The 21,862-nt window shown below is 45.9% G+C and overlaps 2 protein-coding genes across 2 annotated transcripts in view; both read left to right on the plus strand.

Moving 5' to 3' along the window:
- The window catches only part of LOC110984815 (uncharacterized), a 339,182-nt gene that overhangs the window by 182,145 nt on the left and 135,175 nt on the right, over positions 1–21,862 (plus strand). The gene's annotated exons all lie outside the window — the stretch shown is intronic.
- The window catches only part of LOC147797466 (uncharacterized), a 153,753-nt gene that overhangs the window by 126,397 nt on the left and 5,494 nt on the right, over positions 1–21,862 (plus strand). Inside the window, exons 7-10 of the mRNA XM_087143499.1 lie at positions 8,826–8,929; positions 10,661–10,741; positions 12,473–12,553; positions 14,285–14,416. Coding sequence (XP_086999625.1) covers positions 8,826–8,929; positions 10,661–10,741; positions 12,473–12,553; positions 14,285–14,416 — 398 coding nt within the window. The remainder of the gene's footprint in view (positions 1–8,825; positions 8,930–10,660; positions 10,742–12,472; positions 12,554–14,284; positions 14,417–21,862) is intronic.

A 21,862-nucleotide genomic window follows, 5' to 3' on the forward strand; every position in this document is an offset into this window, starting at 1 on the left:
TGATGTCGCTAGTACACAGACTCAAACAACCACAGCTCAACCAACAACTGTAGCTGTTGAGACAACTGTGGCTGATGTTACTAGTGCAGAAACACGCACAGCCACCATTCAACCAACAACTGCAGCTGCTGAGACAACGGTGGAAGAGACAACAGCACGACAAATGAGTACGACACAAAGACAAACATCCAGCACTCAACCAACAACTGCAGCTGTTGATACAACAACAGTGGTAGAGACAACTCTGGCTGATGTTACCACTGAAGAGGGAGAAACAACCACAGCCCAGAAAACTACCCCAGTTGCCGGTACAACGCAACCTGTAGAGACAACTATGCTAGATGTCACTACAATAGAGAAAACAACCACAGATCGACCAACTACTTCAGTTGTTGAAACAACAACAGTGTTAGAGACAACAGTGGCTGATGTCGCTACTACACAGACTGAAACAACCACAGCTCAACCAACAACTGTAGCTGTTGAGACAACTGTGGCTGATGTTACTAGTGCAGAAACACGCGCAGCCACCATTCAACCAACAACTGCAGCTGCTGAGACAACAGTGGAAGAGACAACAGCATCACAAATAAGTACGACACAGACAGAAACATCCAGCACGCAACCAACAACTGCAGCTGTTGATACAACAACAGTGGTAGAGACAACGGTGGCTGATGTCACCACTGGGGAAGCAGAAACAACCACACGCCAGCCAACTACTCCAGTTGTCGTTACTACGCAAGCGGAACAGACAACTTCGAGAGATGTCACTACTATAGAGAAAAAAACCACAGATAGACCAACTACTTCAGCTGTTGAAACAACAACGGTGTTAGAGACAACGGTTGCTGATGTGCCGACTAGAGAGACACAAACAACCACAACTCTACCAACAACTGTAGTTATTGATTCAACAACAGTGGCAGAGACAACTCTGGCTGATGTTACCACTGAAGAGGGAGAAACAACCACAGCCCAGAAAACTACCCAAGTCGCCGGTACAACGCAACCTGTAGAGACAACTACGCTAGATGTCACTACTATAGAGAAAACATCCACAGATCGACCAACTACTTCAGTTGTTGAAACAACAACGGTGTTAGAGACAACGGTGGCTGATGCCGCTACTACACAGACTCAAACAACCACAGCTCAACCAACAACTGTAGCTGTTGAGACAACTGTGGCTGATGTCACCACTGAGGAAGCAGAAACAACCACACGCCAGCCAACTACCCCAGTTGTCGTTACTACGCAAGCGGAACAGACAACTTCGAGAGATGTCACTACTATAGAGAAAACAACCACAGATAGACCAACTACTTCAGCTGTTGAAACAACAACGGTGTTAGAGACAACGATGGCTGATGTGCCGACTAGAGAGACACAAACAACCACAGCTCTACCAACAACAACTGTAGTTGTTGATTCAACAACAGCGGTAGAGACAACGGTGGCTGATGTTACCACCAAAGAGGGAGAAAAAACCACAGCCCAGAAAACTACACCAGTTCCCGGTACAACGCAACCTGTAGAGACAACTACGCTAGATGTCACTACTATAGAGAAAACAACCACAGATCGACCAACTACTTCAGTTGTTGAAACAACAACGGTGTTAGAGACAACGGTGGCTGATGTCGCTACTACACAGACTCAAACAACCACAGCTCAACCAACAACTGTAGCTGTTGAGACAACTGTGGCTGATGTTACTAGTGCAGAAACACGCACAGCCACCATTCAACCAACAACTGCAGCTGCTGAAACAACAGTGGAAGAGACAACAGCACCACAAATGAGTACGACACAGAGACAAACATCCAGCACTCAACCAACAACTGCAGCTGTTGATACAACAGTGGTAGAGACAACTGTGGCTGATGTCACCACTGAGGAAGCAGAAACAACCACACGCCAGCCAACTACCCCAGTTGTCGTTACTACACAAGCTGAACAGACAACTTCGAGAGATGTCACTACTATAGAGAAAACAACCACAGATAGACCAACTACTTCAGCTGTTGAAACAACAACGGTGTTAGAGACAACGGTGGCTGATATGCCGACTACAGAGACACAAACAACCACAGCTCTACAAACAACTGTAGTTATTGATTCAACAACAGTGGTAGAGACAACTGTGGATGATGTCACCACTGAGGAAGCAGAAACAACCACACCCAAGCAGACTTCCCCAGTTGTCGTTACTACAAAAGCAGAACAGACAACTTCGAGAGATGTCACTACTATAGAGAAAACAACCAAAGATCGACCAACTACTTCAGTTGTTGAAACATCAATGGTGTTAGAGACAACGGTGGGTGATGTCGCTAGTACACAGACTCAAACAACCACAGCTCAACCAACAACTGTAGCTGTTGAGACAACTGTGGCTGATGTTACTAGTGCAGAAACACGCACAGCCACCATTCAACCAACAACTGCAGCTGCTGAGACAACGGTGGAAGAGACAACAGCACCACAAATGAGTAAGACACAAAGACAAACATCCAGCACTCAACCAACAACTGCAGCTGTTGATACAACAACAGTGGTAGAGACAACTGTGGCTGATGTCACCACTGAGGAAGCAGAAACAACCACACGCCAGCCAACTACCCCAGTTGTCGTTACTACGCAAGAGGAACAGACAACTTCGAGAGATGTCACTACTATAGAGAAAATAACCACAGATAGACCAACTACTTCAGCTGTTGAAACAACAACGGTGTTAGAGACAACGGTGGCTGATGTGCCGGCTAGAGAGACACAAACAACCACAGCTCTACCAACAACAACTGTAGTTGTTGATTCAACAACAGCGGTAGAGACAACGGTGGCTGATGTTACCACCAAAGAGGGAGAAAAAACCACAGCCCAGAAAACTACACCAGTTCCCAGTACAACGCAACCTGTAGAGACAACTACGCTAGATGTCACTACTATAGAGAAAACAACCACAGATCGACCAACTACTTCAGTTGTTGAAACAACGGTGTTAGAGACAACGGTGGCTGATGTTGCTACTACACAGACTCAAACAACCACAGCTCAACCAACAACTGTAGCTGTTGAGACAACTGTGGCTGATGTTACTAGTGCAGAAACACGCACAGCCACCATTCAACCAACAACTGCAGCTGCTGAAACAACAGTGGAAGAGACAACAGCACCACAAATGAGTACGACACAGAGACAAACATCCAGCACTCAACCAACAACTGCAGCTGTTGATACAACAGTGGTAGAGACAACTGTGGCTGATGTCACCACTGAGGAAGCAGAAACAACCACACGCCAGCCAACTACCCCAGTTCTCGTTACTACACAAGCGGAACAGACAACTTCGAGAGATGTCAATACTATAGAGAAAACAACCACAGATAGACCATCTACTTCAGATTTTGAAACAACAACGGTGTTAGAGACAACGGTGACTCATGTGCCGACTAGAGAGACACAAACAACCACAACTCTACCAACAACTGTAGTTATTGATTCAACAACAGTGGCAGAGACAACTCTGGCTGATGTTACCACTGAAGAGGGAGAAACAACCACAGCCCAGAAAACTACCCCAGTTGCCGGTACAACGCAACCTGTAGAGACAACTACGCTAGATGTCACTACTATAGAGAAAACAACCACAGATAGACCAACTTCTTCAGCTGTTGAAACAACAACGGTGTTAGAGACAACAGTGGCTGATGCCGCTACTACACAGACACAAACAACCACTGCTCAACCAACAACTGCAGCTGTTGATACAATAACAGCGGTAGAGACAACTGTGGATGATGTCACCACTGAGGAAGCAGAAACAACCACACCCAAGCAGACTTCCCCAGTTGTCGTTACTACAAAAGCAGAACAGACAACTTCGAGAGATGTCACTACTATAGAGAAAACAACCAAAGATCGACCAACTACTTCAGTTGTTGAAACATCAATGGTGTTAGAGACAACAGTGGGTGATGTCGCTAGTACACAGACTCAAACAACCACAGCTCAACCAACAACTGTAGCTGTTGAGACAACTGTGGCTGATGTTACTAGTGCAGAAACACGCACAGCCACCATTCAACCAACAACTGCAGCTGCTGAGACAACGGTGGAAGAGACAACAGCACCACAAATGAGTACGACACAAAGACAAACATCCAGCACTCAACCAACAACTGCAGCTGTTGATACAACAACAGTGGTAGAGACAACTCTGGCTGATGTTACCACTGAAGAGGGAGAAACAACCACAGCCCAGAAAACTACCCCAGTTGCCGGTACAACGCAACCTGTAGAGACAACTATGCTAGATGTCACTACAATAGAGAAAACAACCACAGATCGACCAACTACTTCAGTTGTTGAAACAACAACAGTGTTAGAGACAACGGTGGCTGATGTCGCTACTACACAGACTGAAACAACCACAGCTCAACCAACAACTGTAGCTGTTGAGACAACTGTGGCTGATGTTACTAGTGCAGAAACACGCGCAGCCACCATTCAACCAACAACTGCAGCTGCTGAGACAACAGTGGAAGAGACAACAGCATCACAAATAAGTACGACACAGACACAAACATCCAGCACGCAACCAACAACTGCAGCTGTTGATACAACAACAGTGGTAGAGACAACGGTGGCTGATGTCACCACTGGGGAAGCAGAAACAACCACACGCCAGCCAACTACTCCAGTTGTCGTTACTACGCAAGCGGAACAGACAACTTCGAGAGATGTCACTACTATAGAGAAAAAAACCACAGATAGACCAACTACTTCAGCTGTTGAAACAACAACGGTGTTAGAGACAACGGTTGCTGATGTGCCGACTAGAGAGACACAAACAACCACAACTCTACCAACAACTGTAGTTATTGATTCAACAACAGTGGCAGAGACAACTCTGGCTGATGTTACCACTGAAGAGGGAGAAACAACCACAGCCCAGAAAACTACCCAAGTCGCCGGTACAACGCAACCTGTAGAGACAACTACGCTAGATGTCACTACTATAGAGAAAACATCCACAGATCGACCAACTACTTCAGTTGTTGAAACAACAACGGTGTTAGAGACAACGGTGGCTGATGCCGCTACTACACAGACTCAAACAACCACAGCTCAACCAACAACTGTAGCTGTTGAGACAACTGTGGCTGATGTTACTAGTGCAGAAACACGCGCAGCCACCATTCAACCAACAACTGCAGCTGCTGAGACAACAGTGGAAGAGACAACAGCACCACAAATGAGTAAGACACAGAGACAAACATCCAGCACTCAACCAACAACTGCAGCTGTTGATACAACAACAGTGGTAGAGACAACTGTGGCTGATGTCACCACTGAGGAAGCAGAAACAACCACACGCCAGCCAACTACCCCAGTTGTCGTTACTACGCAAGCGGAACAGACAACTTCGAGAGATGTCACTACTATAGAGAAAACAACCACAGATAGACCAACTTCTTCAGCTGTTGAAACAACAACGGTGTTAGAGACAACAGTGGCTGATGCCGCTACTACACAGACACAAACAACCACTGCTCAACCAACAACTGCAGCTGTTGATACAATAACAGCGGTAGAGACAACTGTGGATGATGTCACCACTGAGGAAGCAGAAACAACCACACCCAAGCAGACTTCCCCAGTTGTCGTTACTACAAAAGCAGAACAGACAACTTCGAGAGATGTCACTACTATAGAGAAAACAACCAAAGATCGACCAACTACTTCAGTTGTTGAAACATCAATGGTGTTAGAGACAACAGTGGGTGATGTCGCTAGTACACAGACTCAAACAACCACAGCTCAACCAACAACTGTAGCTGTTGAGACAACTGTGGCTGATGTTACTAGTGCAGAAACACGCACAGCCACCATTCAACCAACAACTGCAGCTGCTGAGACAACGGTGGAAGAGACAACAGCACCACAAATGAGTACGACACAAAGACAAACATCCAGCACTCAACCAACAACTGCAGCTGTTGATACAACAACAGTGGTAGAGACAACTCTGGCTGATGTTACCACTGAAGAGGGAGAAACAACCACAGCCCAGAAAACTACCCCAGTTGCCGGTACAACGCAACCTGTAGAGACAACTATGCTAGATGTCACTACAATAGAGAAAACAACCACAGATCGACCAACTACTTCAGTTGTTGAAACAACAACGGTGTTAGAGACAACGGTGGCTGATGTCGCTACTACACAGACTGAAACAACCACAGCTCAACCAACAACTGTAGCTGTTGAGACAACTGTGGCTGATGTTACTAGTGCAGAAACACGCACAGCCACCATTCAACCAACAACTGCAGCTGCTGAGACAACGGTGGAAGAGACAACAGCACCACAAATGAGTAAGACACAAAGACAAACATCCAGCACTCAACCAACAACTGCAGCTGTTGATACAACAACAGTGGTAGAGACAACTGTGGCTGATGTCACCACTGAGGAAGCAGAAACAACCACACGCCAGCCAACTACCCCAGTTGTCGTTACTACGCAAGAGGAACAGACAACTTCGAGAGATGTCACTACTATAGAGAAAATAACCACAGATAGACCAACTACTTCAGCTGTTGAAACAACAACGGTGTTAGAGACAACGGTGGCTGATGTGCCGGCTAGAGAGACACAAACAACCACAGCTCTACCAACAACAACTGTAGTTGTTGATTCAACAACAGCGGTAGAGACAACGGTGGCTGATGTTACCACCAAAGAGGGAGAAAAAACCACAGCCCAGAAAACTACACCAGTTCCCAGTACAACGCAACCTGTAGAGACAACTACGCTAGATGTCACTACTATAGAGAAAACAACCACAGATCGACCAACTACTTCAGTTGTTGAAACAACGGTGTTAGAGACAACGGTGGCTGATGTTGCTACTACACAGACTCAAACAACCACAGCTCAACCAACAACTGTAGCTGTTGAGACAACTGTGGCTGATGTTACTAGTGCAGAAACACGCACAGCCACCATTCAACCAACAACTGCAGCTGCTGAAACAACAGTGGAAGAGACAACAGCACCACAAATGAGTACGACACAGAGACAAACATCCAGCACTCAACCAACAACTGCAGCTGTTGATACAACAGTGGTAGAGACAACTGTGGCTGATGTCACCACTGAGGAAGCAGAAACAACCACACGCCAGCCAACTACCCCAGTTCTCGTTACTACACAAGCGGAACAGACAACTTCGAGAGATGTCAATACTATAGAGAAAACAACCACAGATAGACCATCTACTTCAGATTTTGAAACAACAACGGTGTTAGAGACAACGGTGACTCATGTGCCGACTAGAGAGACACAAACAACCACAACTCTACCAACAACTGTAGTTATTGATTCAACAACAGTGGCAGAGACAACTCTGGCTGATGTTACCACTGAAGAGGGAGAAACAACCACAGCCCAGAAAACTACCCCAGTTGCCGGTACAACGCAACCTGTAGAGACAACTACGCTAGATGTCACTACTATAGAGAAAACAACCACAGATAGACCAACTTCTTCAGCTGTTGAAACAACAACGGTGTTAGAGACAACAGTGGCTGATGCCGCTACTACACAGACACAAACAACCACTGCTCAACCAACAACTGCAGCTGTTGATACAATAACAGCGGTAGAGACAACTGTGGATGATGTCACCACTGAGGAAGCAGAAACAACCACACCCAAGCAGACTTCCCCAGTTGTCGTTACTACAAAAGCAGAACAGACAACTTCGAGAGATGTCACTACTATAGAGAAAACAACCAAAGATCGACCAACTACTTCAGTTGTTGAAACATCAATGGTGTTAGAGACAACAGTGGGTGATGTCGCTAGTACACAGACTCAAACAACCACAGCTCAACCAACAACTGTAGCTGTTGAGACAACTGTGGCTGATGTTACTAGTGCAGAAACACGCACAGCCACCATTCAACCAACAACTGCAGCTGCTGAGACAACGGTGGAAGAGACAACAGCACCACAAATGAGTACGACACAAAGACAAACATCCAGCACTCAACCAACAACTGCAGCTGTTGATACAACAACAGTGGTAGAGACAACTCTGGCTGATGTTACCACTGAAGAGGGAGAAACAACCACAGCCCAGAAAACTACCCCAGTTGCCGGTACAACGCAACCTGTAGAGACAACTATGCTAGATGTCACTACAATAGAGAAAACAACCACAGATCGACCAACTACTTCAGTTGTTGAAACAACAACAGTGTTAGAGACAACGGTGGCTGATGTCGCTACTACACAGACTGAAACAACCACAGCTCAACCAACAACTGTAGCTGTTGAGACAACTGTGGCTGATGTTACTAGTGCAGAAACACGCGCAGCCACCATTCAACCAACAACTGCAGCTGCTGAGACAACAGTGGAAGAGACAACAGCATCACAAATAAGTACGACACAGACACAAACATCCAGCACGCAACCAACAACTGCAGCTGTTGATACAACAACAGTGGTAGAGACAACGGTGGCTGATGTCACCACTGGGGAAGCAGAAACAACCACACGCCAGCCAACTACTCCAGTTGTCGTTACTACGCAAGCGGAACAGACAACTTCGAGAGATGTCACTACTATAGAGAAAAAAACCACAGATAGACCAACTACTTCAGCTGTTGAAACAACAACGGTGTTAGAGACAACGGTTGCTGATGTGCCGACTAGAGAGACACAAACAACCACAACTCTACCAACAACTGTAGTTATTGATTCAACAACAGTGGCAGAGACAACTCTGGCTGATGTTACCACTGAAGAGGGAGAAACAACCACAGCCCAGAAAACTACCCAAGTCGCCGGTACAACGCAACCTGTAGAGACAACTACGCTAGATGTCACTACTATAGAGAAAACATCCACAGATCGACCAACTACTTCAGTTGTTGAAACAACAACGGTGTTAGAGACAACGGTGGCTGATGCCGCTACTACACAGACTCAAACAACCACAGCTCAACCAACAACTGTAGCTGTTGAGACAACTGTGGCTGATGTTACTAGTGCAGAAACACGCGCAGCCACCATTCAACCAACAACTGCAGCTGCTGAGACAACAGTGGAAGAGACAACAGCACCACAAATGAGTAAGACACAGAGACAAACATCCAGCACTCAACCAACAACTGCAGCTGTTGATACAACAACAGTGGTAGAGACAACTGTGGCTGATGTCACCACTGAGGAAGCAGAAACAACCACACGCCAGCCAACTACCCCAGTTGTCGTTACTACGCAAGCGGAACAGACAACTTCGAGAGATGTCACTACTATAGAGAAAACAACCACAGATAGACCAACTTCTTCAGCTGTTGAAACAACAACGGTGTTAGAGACAACAGTGGCTGATGCCGCTACTACACAGACACAAACAACCACTGCTCAACCAACAACTGCAGCTGTTGATACAATAACAGCGGTAGAGACAACTGTGGATGATGTCACCACTGAGGAAGCAGAAACAACCACACCCAAGCAGACTTCCCCAGTTGTCGTTACTACAAAAGCAGAACAGACAACTTCGAGAGATGTCACTACTATAGAGAAAACAACCAAAGATCGACCAACTACTTCAGTTGTTGAAACATCAATGGTGTTAGAGACAACAGTGGGTGATGTCGCTAGTACACAGACTCAAACAACCACAGCTCAACCAACAACTGTAGCTGTTGAGACAACTGTGGCTGATGTTACTAGTGCAGAAACACGCACAGCCACCATTCAACCAACAACTGCAGCTGCTGAGACAACGGTGGAAGAGACAACAGCACCACAAATGAGTACGACACAAAGACAAACATCCAGCACTCAACCAACAACTGCAGCTGTTGATACAACAACAGTGGTAGAGACAACTCTGGCTGATGTTACCACTGAAGAGGGAGAAACAACCACAGCCCAGAAAACTACCCCAGTTGCCGGTACAACGCAACCTGTAGAGACAACTATGCTAGATGTCACTACAATAGAGAAAACAACCACAGATCGACCAACTACTTCAGTTGTTGAAACAACAACGGTGTTAGAGACAACGGTGGCTGATGTCGCTACTACACAGACTGAAACAACCACAGCTCAACCAACAACTGTAGCTGTTGAGACAACTGTGGCTGATGTTACTAGTGCAGAAACACGCGCAGCCACCATTCAACCAACAACTGCAGCTGCTGAGACAACAGTGGAAGAGACAACAGCATCACAAATAAGTACGACACAGACACAAACATCCAGCACGCAACCAACAACTGCAGCTGTTGATACAACAACAGTGGTAGAGACAACGGTGGCTGATGTCACCACTGGGGAAGCAGAAACAACCACACGCCAGCCAACTACTCCAGTTGTCGTTACTACGCAAGCGGAACAGACAACTTCGAGAGATGTCACTACTATAGAGAAAAAAACCACAGATAGACCAACTACTTCAGCTGTTGAAACAACAACGGTGTTAGAGACAACGGTTGCTGATGTGCCGACTAGAGAGACACAAACAACCACAACTCTACCAACAACTGTAGTTATTGATTCAACAACAGTGGCAGAGACAACTCTGGCTGATGTTACCACTGAAGAGGGAGAAACAACCACAGCCCAGAAAACTACCCAAGTCGCCGGTACAACGCAACCTGTAGAGACAACTACGCTAGATGTCACTACTATAGAGAAAACATCCACAGATCGACCAACTACTTCAGTTGTTGAAACAACAACGGTGTTAGAGACAACGGTGGCTGATGCCGCTACTACACAGACTCAAACAACCACAGCTCAACCAACAACTGTAGCTGTTGAGACAACTGTGGCTGATGTTACTAGTGCAGAAACACGCGCAGCCACCATTCAACCAACAACTGCAGCTGCTGAGACAACAGTGGAAGAGACAACAGCACCACAAATGAGTAAGACACAGAGACAAACATCCAGCACTCAACCAACAACTGCAGCTGTTGATACAACAACAGTGGTAGAGACAACTGTGGCTGATGTCACCACTGAGGAAGCAGAAACAACCACACGCCAGCCAACTACCCCAGTTGTCGTTACTACGCAAGCGGAACAGACAACTTCGAGAGATGTCACTACTATAGAGAAAACAACCACAGATAGACCAACTTCTTCAGCTGTTGAAACAACAACGGTGTTAGAGACAACAGTGGCTGATGCCGCTACTACACAGACACAAACAACCACTGCTCAACCAACAACTGCAGCTGTTGATACAATAACAGCGGTAGAGACAACTGTGGATGATGTCACCACTGAGGAAGCAGAAACAACCACACCCAAGCAGACTTCCCCAGTTGTCGTTACTACAAAAGCAGAACAGACAACTTCGAGAGATGTCACTACTATAGAGAAAACAACCAAAGATCGACCAACTACTTCAGTTGTTGAAACATCAATGGTGTTAGAGACAACAGTGGGTGATGTCGCTAGTACACAGACTCAAACAACCACAGCTCAACCAACAACTGTAGCTGTTGAGACAACTGTGGCTGATGTTACTAGTGCAGAAACACGCACAGCCACCATTCAACCAACAACTGCAGCTGCTGAGACAACGGTGGAAGAGACAACAGCACCACAAATGAGTACGACACAAAGACAAACATCCAGCACTCAACCAACAACTGCAGCTGTTGATACAACAACAGTGGTAGAGACAACTCTGGCTGATGTTACCACTGAAGAGGGAGAAACAACCACAGCCCAGAAAACTACCCCAGTTGCCGGTACAACGCAACCTGTAGAGACAACTATGCTAGATGTCACTACAATAGAGAAAACAACCACAGATCGACCAACTACTTCAGTTGTTGAAACAACAACGGTGTTAGAGACAACGGTGGCTGATGTCGCTACTACACAGACTGAAACAACCACAGCTCAACCAACAACTGTAGCTGTTGAGACAACTGTGGCTGATGTTACTAGTGCAGAAACACGCGCAGCCACCATTCAACCAACAACTGCAGCTGCTGAGACAACAGTGGAAGAGACAACAGCATCACAAATAAGTACGACACAGACACAAACATCCAGCACGCAACCAACAACTGCAGCTGTTGATACAACAACAGTGGTAGAGACAACGGTGGCTGATGTCACCACTGGGGAAGCAGAAACAACCACACGCCAGCCAACTACTCCAGTTGTCGTTACTACGCAAGCGGAACAGACAACTTCGAGAGATGTCACTACTATAGAGAAAAAAACCACAGATAGACCAACTACTTCAGCTGTTGAAACAACAACGGTGTTAGAGACAACGGTTGCTGATGTGCCGACTAGAGAGACACAAACAACCACAACTCTACCAACAACTGTAGTTATTGATTCAACAACAGTGGCAGAGACAACTCTGGCTGATGTTACCACTGAAGAGGGAGAAACAACCACAGCCCAGAAAACTACCCAAGTCGCCGGTACAACGCAACCTGTAGAGACAACTACGCTAGATGTCACTACTATAGAGAAAACATCCACAGATCGACCAACTACTTCAGTTGTTGAAACAACAACGGTGTTAGAGACAACGGTGGCTGATGCCGCTACTACACAGACTCAAACAACCACAGCTCAACCAACAACTGTAGCTGTTGAGACAACTGTGGCTGATGTTACTAGTGCAGAAACACGCGCAGCCACCATTCAACCAACAACTGCAGCTGCTGAGACAACAGTGGAAGAGACAACAGCACCACAAATGAGTAAGACACAGAGACAAACATCCAGCACTCAACCAACAACTGCAGCTGTTGATACAACAACAGTGGTAGAGACAACTGTGGCTGATGTCACCACTGAGGAAGCAGAAACAACCACACGCCAGCCAACTACCCCAGTTGTCGTTACTACGCAAGCGGAACAGACAACTTCGAGAGATGTCACTACTATAGAGAAAACAACCACAGATAGACCAACTTCTTCAGCTGTTGAAACAACAACGGTGTTAGAGACAACAGTGGCTGATGCCGCTACTACACAGACACAAACAACCACTGCTCAACCAACAACTGCAGCTGTTGATACAATAACAGCGGTAGAGACAACTGTGGATGATGTCACCACTGAGGAAGCAGAAACAACCACACCCAAGCAGACTTCCCCAGTTGTCGTCACTACAAAAGCAGAACAGACAACTTCGAGAGATGTCACTACTATAGAGAAAACAACCAAAGATCGACCAACTACTTCAGTTGTTGAAACATCAATGGTGTTAGAGACAACAGTGGGTGATGTCGCTAGTACACAGACTCAAACAACCACAGCTCAACCAACAACTGTAGCTGTTGAGACAACTCTGGCTGATGTTACTAGTGCAGAAACACGCACAGCCACCATTCAACCAACAACTGCAGCTGCTGAGACAACGGTGGAAGAGACAACAGCACCACAAATGAGTACGACACAAAGACAAACATCCAGCACTCAACCAACAACTGCAGCTGTTGATACAACAACAGTGGTAGAGACAACTCTGGCTGATGTTACCACTGAAGAGGGAGAAACAACCACAGCCCAGAAAACTACCCCAGTTGCCGGTACAACGCAACCTGTAGAGACAACTATGCTAGATGTCACTACAATAGAGAAAACAACCACAGATCGACCAACTACTTCAGTTGTTGAAACAACAACGGTGTTAGAGACAACGGTGGCTGATGTCGCTACTACACAGACTGAAACAACCACAGCTCAACCAACAACTGTAGCTGTTGAGACAACTGTGGCTGATGTTACTAGTGCAGAAACACGCGCAGCCACCATTCAACCAACAACTGCAGCTGCTGAGACAACAGTGGAAGAGACAACAGCATCACAAATAAGTACGACACAGACACAAACATCCAGCACTCAACCAACAACTGCAGCTGTTGATACAACAACAGTGGTAGAGACAACGGTGGCTGATGTCACCACTGGGGAAGCAGAAACAACCACACGCCAGCCAACTACTCCAGTTGTCGTTACTACGCAAGCGGAACAGACAACTTCGAGAGATGTCACTACTATAGAGAAAAAAACCACAGATAGACCAACTACTTCAGCTGTTGAAACAACAACGGTGTTAGAGACAACGGTTGCTGATGTGCCGACTAGAGAGACACAAACAACCACAACTCTACCAACAACTGTAGTTATTGATTCAACAACAGTGGCAGAGACAACTCTGGCTGATGTTACCACTGAAGAGGGAGAAACAACCACAGCCCAGAAAACTACCCAAGTCGCCGGTACAACGCAACCTGTAGAGACAACTACGCTAGATGTCACTACTATAGAGAAAACATCCACAGATCGACCAACTACTTCAGTTGTTGAAACAACAACGGTGTTAGAGACAACGGTGGCTGATGCCGCTACTACACAGACTCAAACAACCACAGCTCAACCAACAACTGTAGCTGTTGAGACAACTGTGGCTGATGTTACTAGTGCAGAAACACGCGCAGCCACCATTCAACCAACAACTGCAGCTGCTGAGACAACAGTGGAAGAGACAACAGCACCACAAATGAGTAAGACACAGAGACAAACATCCAGCACTCAACCAACAACTGCAGCTGTTGATACAACAACAGTGGTAGAGACAACTGTGGCTGATGTCACCACTGAGGAAGCAGAAACAACCACACGCCAGCCAACTACCCCAGTTGTCGTTACTACGCAAGCGGAACAGACAACTTCGAGAGATGTCACTACTATAGAGAAAACAACCACAGATAGACCAACTTCTTCAGCTGTTGAAACAACAACGGTGTTAGAGACAACAGTGGCTGATGCCGCTACTACACAGACACAAACAACCACTGCTCAACCAACAACTGCAGCTGTTGATACAATAACAGCGGTAGAGACAACTGTGGATGATGTCACCACTGAGGAAGCAGAAACAACCACACCCAAGCAGACTTCCCCAGTTGTCGTTACTACAAAAGCAGAACAGACAACTTCGAGAGATGTCACTACTATAGAGAAAACAACCAAAGATCGACCAACTACTTCAGTTGTTGAAACATCAATGGTGTTAGAGACAACAGTGGGTGATGTCGCTAGTACACAGACTCAAACAACCACAGCTCAACCAACAACTGTGGCTGATGTTACTAGTGCAGAAACACGCACAGCCACCATTCAACCAACAACTGCAGCTGCTGAGACAACGGTGGAAGAGACAACAGCACCACAAATGAGTACGACACAAAGACAAACATCAAGCACTCAACCAACAACTGCAGCTGTTGATACAACAACAGTGGTAGAGACAACTCTGGCTGATGTTACCACTGAAGAGGGAGAAACAACCACAGCCCAGAAAACTACCCCAGTTGCCGGTACAACGCAACCTGTAGAGACAACTATGCTAGATGTCACTACAATAGAGAAAACAACCACAGATCGACCAACTACTTCAGTTGTTGAAACAACAATGGTGTTAGAGACAACGGTGGCTGATGTCGCTACTACACAGACTGAAACAACCACAGCTCAACCAACAACTGTAGCTGTTGAGACAACTGTGGCTGATGTTACTAGTGCAGAAACACGCGCAGCCACCATTCAACCAACAACTGCAGCTGCTGAGACAACAGTGGAAGAGACAACAGCATCACAAATAAGTACGACACAGACACAAACATCCAGCACTCAACCAACAACTGCAGCTGTTGATACAACAACAGTGGTAGAGACAACGGTGGCTGATGTCACCACTGAGGAAGCAGAAACAACCACACGCCAGCCAACTACTCCAGTTGTCGTTACTACGCAAGCGGAACAGTCAACTTCGAGAGATGTCACTACTATAGAGAAAAAAACCACAGATAGACCAACTACTTCAGCTGTTGAAACAACAACGGTGTTAGAGACAACGGTTGCTGATGTGCCGACTAGAGAGACACAAACAACCACAACTCTACCAACAACTGTAGTTATTGATTCAACAACAGTGGCAGAGACAACTCTGGCTGATGTTACCACTGAAGAGGGAGAAACAACCACAGCCCAGAAAACTACCCAAGTCGCCGGTACAACGCAACCTGTAGAGACAACTACGCTAGATGTCACTACTATAGAGAAAACATCCACAGATCGACCAACTACTTCAGTTGTTGAAACAACAACGGTGTTAGAGACAACGGTGGCTGATGCCGCTACTACACAGACTCAAACAACCACAGCTCAACCAACAACTGTAGCTGTTGAGACAACTGTGGCTGATGTTACTAGTGCAGAAACACGCGCAGCCACCATTCAACCAACAACTGCAGCTGCTGAGACAACAGTGGAAGAGACAACAGCACCACAAATGAGTAAGACACAGAGACAAACATCCAGCACTCAACCAACAACTGCAGCTGTTGATACAACAGTGGTAGAGACAACTGTGGCTGATGTCACCACTGAGGAAGCAGAAACAACCACACGCCAGCCAACTACCCCAGTTGTCGTTACTACGCAAGCGGAACAGACAACTTCGAGAGATGTCACTACTATAGAGAAAACAACCACAGATAGACCAACTACTTCAGCTGTTGAAACAACAACGGTGTCAGAGACAACGGTGGCTGATGTGCCGACTAGAGAGACACAAACAACCACAGCTCTACCAACAACAACTGTAGTTGTTGATTCAACAACAGCGGTAGAGACAACGGTTGCTGATGTTACCACCAAAGATGGAGAAACAACCACAGCCCAGAAAACTACACCAGTTCCCGGTACAACGCAACCTTTAGAGACAACTACGCTACATGTCACTACTGTAAAGAAACAAACAACCACAGATCGACCAACCACTTCAGCCGTTGAAACAACCACAGTGTTAGAGACAACGGTAGCTGATGTGCCGACTGGAGAGACACAAACAACCATAGCTCTACCAGCAACTGCAGTTATTGATTCAACAGCGGTATTGACAACTCTGGCTGATGTTACCACCAAAGAGGGAGAAACAACCACAGCCCAGAAAACTACACCAGTTGCCGGTACAACACAACCTGTAGAGACAACTACGCTAGCTGTCACTACTGTAGAGAAACCAACAACCACAGATCGACCAACTACTTCAGTTGTTGAAACAACCACAGTATTAGAGACAACGGTGGCTGATGTCGCTAGTACACAGACACAAACAACCACTGCTCAACCAACAACTGTAGCTGTTGATACAACAACAGCGGTAGAGACAACCTTGGCTGATGTCACCACCGAAGAAGCAGAAACAACCACACCCCAGCCAACTACACCAGTTGTCGTTATGACGCAAGCGGAACAGACAACTTTTAGAGATGTCACTACTCTAGAGAAAACAACCACAGATAGACCAACTACATCAGCTGTTCAAACAACATCAGTGTTAGAGACAACGGTGGCTGAGGTCGCTACTACAGAGACTCAAACAACCACAGCTCAACCAACAACTGTAGCTGTTGAGACAACTGTGGCTGATGTTACTAGTGCAGAAACACGCACAGCTACCATTCAACCAACAACTGCAGCCACTGAGACAACAATCGAAGAGACAACAACACCACAAATAAGTAGGACACAGACACAAACATCCAGCGCTCAACCAACAACTGGAGCTGTTGATACAACAACAGCGGAAGAAACAACTGTGGATGATGTGACCAACCAAGAGGAAGTAACAACAGCCCAGCCAATGAGCAAAGTTGCCGATACAACAAAACCCGTAGAGACAACTGTGGCAGATGTCACTTCTGTAGAGAAACAAACAACCACAGATCGACCAACCACTGCAGCCGTTGAAACAACCACAGTGTTAGAGACAACGGTAGCTGATGTGCCGACTGGAGAGACACAAACAACCACAGCTCTACCAGCAACTGTAGCTATTGATTCAACAACAGCGGTATTGACAATTCTGGCTGATGTTACCACCAAAGAGGGAGAAACAACTACAGCCCAGAACACTACACCAGTTGCCGGTACAACGCAACCTGTAGAGACAACTACGCTAGATGTCACTACTGTAGAGAAACCAACAACCACAGATCGACCAACTACTTCAGCTGTTGAAACAACCACAGTTTTAGAGACAACGGTGGCTGATGTCGTTACTACACAGACACAAACAACCACCTCTCAACCAACAACTGCAGCTGTTGATACAACAACAGCGGTAGAGACAACTTTGGCTGATGTCACCACCGAAGAAGCAGAAACAACCACACCCCAGCAGACTACTCCAGTTGTCGTTACGACGCAAGTGGAACAGACAACTTCGAGAGATGTCAGAACTATAGAGAAAACAACCACGGATAGACCAGCTACATCAGCTGTTGAAACAACAACGGTGTTAGAGACAACGGTGGCTAATGTCACGACTAGAGAGACTCAAACAATCACAGCTATACCAACAAACGTAGTTTTTGATTCAACAACAGGGGTAGTGACAACTGTGGCTGATGTTACCACCGAAGAGGGACAAACAACTACAGCTCAGCCAACGAACCCAGTTGCTGGTACAACGAAACCAATAGAGACAACTACGGCAGATGTCACTACTGTAGAGAAACCAACAACAACAGATCGACCAACTACTTTAGCTGTTGAAACAACCACAGTTTTAGAGACAACGGTGGCTGATGTCACTACTAGAGAGACACAAACAACCACAGCTCTACCAACAGCTTTAGCTGTTAATTCGACAACAGATCTAGAGACAACTGTGGCTGATGTTACCACCGAAGAGGGACAAACAACCACAGCCCAGCAAACTCCCCCAGTTGCCGATACAAAGCAACCTGTAGAGAAAATTACGCTAGATGTCACTACTGTAGAGAAACCAATAACCACAGATCGTCCAACTACTCCAGCTGTTGAAACAACAACAATGTTAGAGACAACGGTGGCTGATGTCACTACTAGAGAGACACAAACAACCACAGCTCTGCCAACAGCTTTAGCCATTAATTCAACAACAGTGGTAGAGACAACTGTGTTTGATGTTACCACCGAAGAGGGAGAAACAACCACAGCCCAGCCAACTACCCCAGTTGCCGGTAGAACGAAACCAACAGAGACAACTATGCTAGATGTCACTACTGTAGAGAAACCAACAACCACAGATCGACCAACTACTTCAGCTGTTGAAACAACCACAGTGTTAGAGACAACGGTGGCTGATGTCGTTACTACACAGACACAAACAACTGCTGCTCAACCAAAAACTGCAGCTGTTGAAAGAACAACAGAGGTAGAGACAACTGTGGCTGATGTCACCACCGAAGAGGCAGAAACAACCACAGATCGACCAACAACTGCAGCTGTTGATTCAACTACAGCGGTAGAGACAACTGTGGAAGATGTCACTACTGTAGAGAAACCAACAACCACACATCGATCAACTACTTCAGCTGTTGAAACAGCAACGGTGGCTGATGTCACTACTAGAGAGACACAAACAACCACCGCTCAACCAACAACTGTAGCTGTTGAGACAACTGTGGCTGATGTTACTAGTGCAGAAACACGCACAACCACCATTCAATCAACAACTGCAGCTGCTGAGACAACAGTGGAAGAGACAACAGCACCACAAATAAGTACAACACAGACACAAACATCCAGCGCTCAACCAACAACTGGAGCTGCTGATTCAACAAAAGCGGTAGAGACAACTGTCGCTGATGTTACCACAGAGGGAGAAACAACCACAGCCCAGCCAACTACCCCAGTCGCCGGTACAACGAAACCCGTAGAGACAACTCCAGCAGATGTCACTTCTGTAGAGAAACCAATAACCACACATCGACCAACTACTTCCGCTGTTGAAATACTAACGGTGTTAGAGACCGATTTCACTACTAGAGAGACACATAGAACCACAGCTCTACTAACAACTGCAACTGATGCTGCAACCACAGTTGTAGACACAACTGTGGCCGATGGTACTAGTGCAGACACACGAACAGTCACCATTCAACCAACCACTGCAGCTGCTGAGACAAGAGTGGTAGAGACAACAACACCACAAATAACTCCTACACAGACACAGCCATCCAGAGCTCAACCAACAACTGCAGCTGTTGATACAACAACAGCGGTAGAGACAACTGTAGCTGATGTCACCACCGAAGAGGGAGAAACAACCACACCCCAGCCAACTACCCCAATGGCTGTTACAACGCAAACGGTAAAGACAATTACGGCAGATGTCACTACTGTGGAGAAACCAACAACCACAGATCGACCAACCATTTCAGCTGCAGAAACAACAACCCTGTTAGAGACAACGGTGGCTGATTTAACTACTGGAGAGTCACAAACAACCGCAGCTCCACAAACTTCTGTCGATCTCAAGACAACAAGATTTTTACAGACAACAGTGCCAGAAATAAGTATTGCACAGACACAAACAAAAGCTACTTCAGCTTTGGAGACAACAACAGAGGTAGAGACAATTGTGACTGATCTAATTACTACCGAGACAGAAGCAACAAAAGCCGAACCAACAACTGGAGCTACTGAAACAACATCACTCGAAGAGTCAACTGTGATTACTTCAGCGACCTCAAAGTCCCCAGCAACGACTATACCTGCAGGGACAACGGTGGCAGCAACAGCTGTGGTTTACGTCACAACAGAGTCTCAAACAACCACTTCATTACTTACTACTGCAGGGCTTGAAGTCACAACAGTGGTTGAGTCAACTGTGGTTGACTTTAGCACTGCTACGTCTCAGAAGACCACTGCCCAGGCAACCGTGGCTGACACAACTGTTACTGCCATCACCTCTTTGGAGCCAAAAGCAGCTAGCGTAGAAGGCACAACCGGGGCTGCCAGCTTAACCACAGTGGCTGGAGTTACTACAGGCCTTTCAGGTTTGTATTTTTCAGGTTGTTTCCTCTGAACGTTTTCCTTATTTTCTCCGATTAATTTTCAAATATTAAGGTGAATTGTTTCCTGGATTTTTAATGCCCATGTCCAATATTTTCGTTGTTTTGTTTTATGTGATGTGTCTGTCTTTCAACATTGAGGTGTTTTATAATGCAGGTCTGGCAGTTCAGAATTAAATTTGCACTATACAGAAAAGCACAGTGAGTTTTTGGAGCAGCATTTGAAATGAATTCTACCACACTTCCAAATTGACTATAAAGACCTGCATTACAATCTCAATTTGAAAGTGTTAGTTGTGTGTCTCTTGGCAGTTGCTATGAAAGAATATTACTCGCACTTGTTTTCTACTAACACATTTTATCTGAATCTCAAATGCTTTTATTGGTGGCGATGTCCTCATGTGCGTTTTATTATCTGGTCAATGTGCATAAAGGTTTGAAAAATTAACACCTCATAGTGCCAATAAGTATTTTAATTAGTCTTGAAAGTGTGCCTATTGTCAACAATACTTCTTATGAATAGTGTGTTAAATATGTAATACACAACTGAGTCTGACGTTTGCTTAACCCCTACCCTCTAGTGTGTATGTAAAATCATATCGAAATCAAATGATTTGGGGCTGTTAGGGAAAGCAATACGTTCTTTTTCATTTTTTTTATCTGACTTACCTTTTGATAAAGTGTATGTTATCTGACTTACCTTTTGATGAAGTGTATGAATAGCAGGCTTAATGCTTTTTGAATGCCATATGAAGCCCTTGCTTAGGGTATAAGGTTAACTCATATCGCTAGGCCATATCTGAATTACTAGAAAGTTAAATTTTGTGTTCTTAGTCATAGGCTAGTTTAGTTTTCATTGGTAGGAATTTTACGTCAATCCAAAGTATGGCTTTGGAGTCAGATTAATCCAAATAAGGGCTTTGGAACTT

The sequence above is a fragment of the Acanthaster planci genome, linkage group LG11 (genome assembly GCF_054643075.1).
Source record: "Acanthaster planci isolate LZ-2023a linkage group LG11, COTS_SCS, whole genome shotgun sequence".
NCBI classification, from domain to species: domain Eukaryota; kingdom Metazoa; phylum Echinodermata; class Asteroidea; order Valvatida; family Acanthasteridae; genus Acanthaster; species Acanthaster planci.